Source organism: Sinocyclocheilus rhinocerous, unplaced genomic scaffold (assembly GCF_001515625.1).
Source record: "Sinocyclocheilus rhinocerous isolate Xijiao unplaced genomic scaffold, SAMN03320098_v1.1 scaffold2990, whole genome shotgun sequence".
In the NCBI taxonomy this organism is placed as follows: Eukaryota; Metazoa; Chordata; class Actinopteri; order Cypriniformes; family Cyprinidae; genus Sinocyclocheilus; species Sinocyclocheilus rhinocerous.
The window spans coordinates 36,538-41,846 of record NW_015623067.1 but is presented as its reverse complement, the minus strand read 5'-3'; the positions used below and the strand labels follow the sequence as shown (position 1 = coordinate 41,846).

Sequence of the window (5,309 nt, the reverse complement as noted above, 5' to 3'; positions counted from 1 at the left end):
TAAGCCTCTGCACCTCATTCCCAGTTTCTCTCAACGCAGGGACAGGAGAGGTGTTAATGAATAAATGGGAAAACAAAGTAACTTGCATTACTTACTTGAAAAAGTGATCTGATTACATAACTTTTACTTGTAATGTGTTACCCCCACACTGATGACAAATGGCATCACAGGTTGTTTAAATGTTACAATGTGACTTTTTTGTTACTGTTTTTATGATACTTTTATGGTGCATTTTAAAAACTTTAGTAGAAATTGACACTCGTCAGGAAAAAGCAGCACAAAAACAACTTAACAACTTTAGTTCAACATGACAGTGACTGCATGGCAAATGTTTCTAATAATTTTTGGGTGGACCTCAAGTGTGTAATATTCTGATTAATGATATGTTGATAAAAGTTGTTGTTCATTAACAACAAGGGTTGTAAATGACATCAGAGAGACTTTAGTGTTGTCTGTTTATATTTTTACAGTTACAGAGCAGATCTTGCTGAATTTTATCATGTCATAACATACGTAACCCTGTGCCTGATGAATACGCTGACCAATATACTTACAAATGTTCCCTGTTTGTGCATTATGACCGTGCTTCTGTTTTGGACTTGACAATGGTGATGACACTGGTGGCGGCCACTTTGCCTGGTATGAGGGGCCCTATGACAGATGTGATGGGGCCCCTGGCAGCAGCAACAGGGCTGCGGGCTACAGTTCTGGCAAAACTCTGGAGAGCCTCATATTTGGAACGCAGCACATCAAGCTCTACCTTCATGCTAGCATTTTCCGAGGCGAGCTTCTCCACCTCCTGCTGAAGCTTCACTTTCTGTTTCTCCAGCTCCTCCTTTTGTGTGACACGTTTGACGCGGCAGCTGGCGGCATAGCCACGGTTTTTGAGCGTGCGCCGCCGCTGTTTCAACTGTAGGATTTCTTCTTTGGACAGACCACGCAAGTGCTGGTTCAGCTCCCGCACAGACATAGACACCAGCTCATCATCTGTAAGACTTGTGCCATTTTCACCCGGCTCTCGCTTCACCTGCAGGGAGCCACAAGGGATTAGATCAAGAGAGAAGAGAGGGAAGGGAGGCCAGGGGAGACTGAGGGCCATTGGAATGATCTTCGATATCAAACAAGCTACAATGATGAGTCCAGTAGATGTTCATTAAATTTCTCTCTCTAAGTGAGAAAATATTGCGCTGAGATCATGCGTTTTAAACCATATGAGTTTAAACTTCTGCTATATGGTTTTCTGAGAGCACACATCCGAAGCACACGGACAGGTAATATTATAATGAGATCCTTTTGCCACGTCACCAAGGGAGCGAAATCAGATGCGCTCGTTTTCTCAGACGCTTGCAGAAAAAGGCTTACCAAAACAAAGTTACTGGGTTAATCTTTTTCATGTTGCCTTGGTTGGTAGATGCACTGGGGACCTGATTATAGCACTTAAAACCTGGAAAAGGTTTTCATGATATGTCACATTTAATACTTTTTAATACTGTGGTTTAAACATTTTTTTTCTGGAAATATCATCTGAACATACCTTCAGTGCTTTGTTGCCCTTGTTTGTAGTAGTCATACCACGAGAGCCACTCTCCACTGCTTCGCTCGACAGGTCTGTGAATACAAAAGAGAGTTCCCAAAGATCAGACAGATGCTTCTTAGTCCGGAGGGTAGACACACAGGATCTGATCATTAAGATCTATTACAAAGTTAATTTAAATCCATGCTATGAATTGTTCTGTTAAGATAGAATATATGTTAATTTCTCTTTATTAAAATCTTTATAGAATTTCCTGGCTGCCTGTCACCAGAGATGCAACAGATTGCAAAATAAAGTCACAGCAAAAACAAACAAAGTGCTTTTTACATTTGCTATTATGCAATATAGGGTGATCTGGGTGGTTACTCCAAGCCTTTATGATATTTCTGATCTCTACATATGATACAGGCTCCTCCCTCGATGCAAGTCTCACTCAAGTGGATTTTTTTCACCAATTTTATCATTCGCCAAGTGGAAAAAAAAAGAAAGCTTAGTGTAGTGAACAGCAGTCAAGAGGCAAACCCCCTTTCCACACAACGTGTGGAAAATTCATTTTGATTTGATCAGGCTTTTGTGGACAACAAAGGATGACTTTTGCTTAAGATAAACAACACTATTTTTGTGGCGAGGGGGGTTAACATTAACATACATTAAACCCGCTCAGCAACTGCTCTGTTCTCCCTTAATCTTATCAAAGTGTGAATAATCGTAAATTCCTCTCAAAAGAGAAACAAGTTTTGCCATGTGGCCAAAGCCACTAAGGAAGAACAGATCTTCACATGCATTCACACTTAATGGACACAAAATTGATTAAGCCTTCATATCCATTTACAGAACTGTATATACTTGAATAGTGTTGTTTGTGATACAACAATGTAAGCAACCTTACCTATTAAGGTATATACTGCAGGGCTCCAGACTAACATTTGAGAGCAGTGGCACCAGCGCCACTAAGTTATACAGAATGTGGCACCAGGAGCAGATTTGGTAGCGCTGGGGGTGGTGTGTAGGAGTATTAAAATATAGATCATTTAATCATAAAATTACTATTGTTTTGCATTAATAAGTGCAGTTACTAACAATATTACATGTTCATTTCTTGTTTATTTTTCTTTTGTTTATTGTTTATACAGATTTGACAGTAAAGCACTAAGCTTGAGTTAAGATGCATACAACATTTACTTTTATTAACAACAGTAACAGGTGCAAAATCAAATTTTTATACAGAAAATGTATATATTCCACTCTTATTAAATGTACCATTATTCTTCTAGTATATGGAACTGACCAACTTCAGTGATTATCTGACAAAATCTGATTTCTTGATGATTTGATATTTTATAATAGTGATTTTATAATTTCAAAATATAGAGAAAAAGTAGAAATTAAAGATTAATAAGCCAATACGTGCTCCTCTTCTGCCGTACTGGTTATAATTGTGATTTGATGTATTTTTATTTTTATTTTACATAAGTGTTTGTTTACCACAAAGTATCCTTCATATCCATTTACAGAACTGTATATACTTGAATAGTGTTGTTTGTGATACAACAATGTAAGCAACCTTACCTATTAAGGTATATACTGCAGGGCTCCAGACTAACATTTGAGAGCAGTGGCACCAGCGCCACTAAGTTATACAGAATGTGGCACCAGGAGCAGATTTGGTAGCGCTGGGGGTGGTGTGTAGGAGTATTAAAATATAGATCATTTAATCATAAAATTACTATTGTTTTGCATTAATAAGTGCAGTTACTAACAATATTACATGTTCATTTCTTGTTTATTTTTCTTTTGTTTATTGTTTATACAGATTTGACAGTAAAGCACTAAGCTTGAGTTAAGGTTTGTTTACCACAAAATATATTTTGGTCGTCCCATTAAAAATAACATTCAAACTCGTTCATTTTAGAGCTTTAAAGTGCTGGAAATAGTTGTGTGAAATGCTTGAAAGTAATAGAAAAGTGCTTGAATTTCTCTCTCAAAAGGTTGTACAAACCCTGAAATGAATGATGTAATGCATTCGACTATTTCTACCACAACACCATGGTTACAGTTAGCATTACCGCTTCTGGTTTCTTGACGTATGTCAGCATTGTTTATAACAGAGAATTCTATGCAGAATTTGAATGATTCTCACGAGAGAATCTCGCAGCAACCTTATTATTGTGCGGCGAATTCAAACGCTTCTCACTGGATCTCGCAGCACTGTTGCATCTGTGCAGTAACAGTGTTGCGAAATCAACTTTGCCTTCTGAGTAAAGCTGTTCTGAGCTCGGACAAGTTTGTTTGCGTCGCGGTCCGAGCTGATGAACGGTCCGCGATGCGCAGCTGAAACGTAGCGCGGTTTAGTTTCGCTTTCGTTTCGTTTGCCGTTTGAGGTTTCTCAAATGCAACAGAAATGGCAGCGCTTATGAGTTGGACAACGCGGTGGTCGCGCCAGTGCGACCGCTCACAAAAATTAGTCGCACCGGCAGAAAAAATGGTCGCAGTCTGGAGCCCTGTACTGTACATATGAATGCATGGGTCAATGTTCAGCATCACCCATTGATGATTGGTCTTCATATTTTCAGCACAATGTGTGGGTTAATCTGGAATTGGTTTGGAATTAAAGTGAATTATGCATAGGAAAACCCTTAAAGACATTGTCCTAAATGTGGACTTTAAGCTATGCAAATAAACCTCATGCCAGCATCGGCCACCTCCGACAGCATTGGCCAATGAAAATGCTGGATCTGAAAGGCACCAACTTGCAAATCCCTCTTTCTCAGGAAAAGATAGGTTCTCTCTGAGACAAAGACACTCTCTATGTGCTAAGCTGTTGTTGCTCTACTGTACGTGCTAAGTTAAATGTGCTAGCACAAGATGTGCTAAGCTAAGTCATTCTAAGGAGAAACAAGGAAGTTCTGCAATTTGGGGAGTTTGGAAACAGCAACAGCAACAAGGACCACAAGCTTAGTGCCCCCCATCTTCTGCAACAACTTCAGAACCTTCTCATCAGTGATCCTCCGTTTGCGTGTTCAAGACAGCCAGGATCTTCTCCACCAACTTCAGAATTGTCTAGTCACCGATCCAGACGTGTTCCAGACTGTTTTTTTTTGTTGTTTTTTTTACCTTTATTTGTATAGAGCTTTATACAATACTGGTTGTGTCAAAGCAGCTTTACAGAGTCAAACAGGAAAACAGTTTGTCAATAATGCAAGAAGACAATAACAGAGTCATTTCTTCAGCTAAAGTCAGTTCAGGAGAAACCAGGCTCAGTTGGGGGGCCAGTTCTCCTCTGGCCAGATGAAACCAGCATGGGGTGGTTTAATTCCAAGCTGCAACACAGGTGCATAGGTCTTGTCTCATTCCCATGGTCTTGTGCCGATGGTCGTCGAATGCAGCCTAACAATCCTTTAATGGATTTGAATTATAGAAATGTGATGTGATGAGGTTAAAGAGATGGGTCTTTAATCTAAATTTAAACTGACAGAGTGTGTCTGCCTCTCGAACAACACTAGGTAGATTGTTCCAGAGTTTGTACGCTAAATAAGAAAAGGATCTGCTGCCCGCAGATGATTTTGATATTCTAGGTATTATCAAATGGCCAGAGTTTTGAGATCGCAGTGGACGTGAAGGACTATAATGCGATATGAGCTCGCTCAAGTATTGAGGAGCTAAACCATTCAGGGCTTTATAGGTAATTAGCAAGATTTTAAAATGTATTCGTTGTTCAACAGGGAGCCAGTGCAGAGTTGACAGAACCGGGCTAATATGGTCGTAATTCCTGGTT

General features: G+C 39.6%; 1 protein-coding gene across 1 annotated transcript in view; it reads right to left on the bottom strand.

Moving 5' to 3' along the window:
• Positions 1-319: 319 nt before the first annotated feature.
• LOC107739593 (transcription factor MafG-like) overlaps positions 320-5,309 on the bottom strand; it is a 6,718-nt gene continuing 1,728 nt past the window's right edge. Inside the window, exons 2-3 of the mRNA XM_016552109.1 lie at positions 1,535-1,608; positions 320-1,027 (exon numbers count right to left, since the gene is read on the bottom strand). Of these exons, the coding sequence (XP_016407595.1) occupies positions 575-1,027; positions 1,535-1,570 (489 nt within the window). The 5' untranslated portion in view covers positions 1,571-1,608 and the 3' untranslated portion in view covers positions 320-574. The remainder of the gene's footprint in view (positions 1,028-1,534; positions 1,609-5,309) is intronic.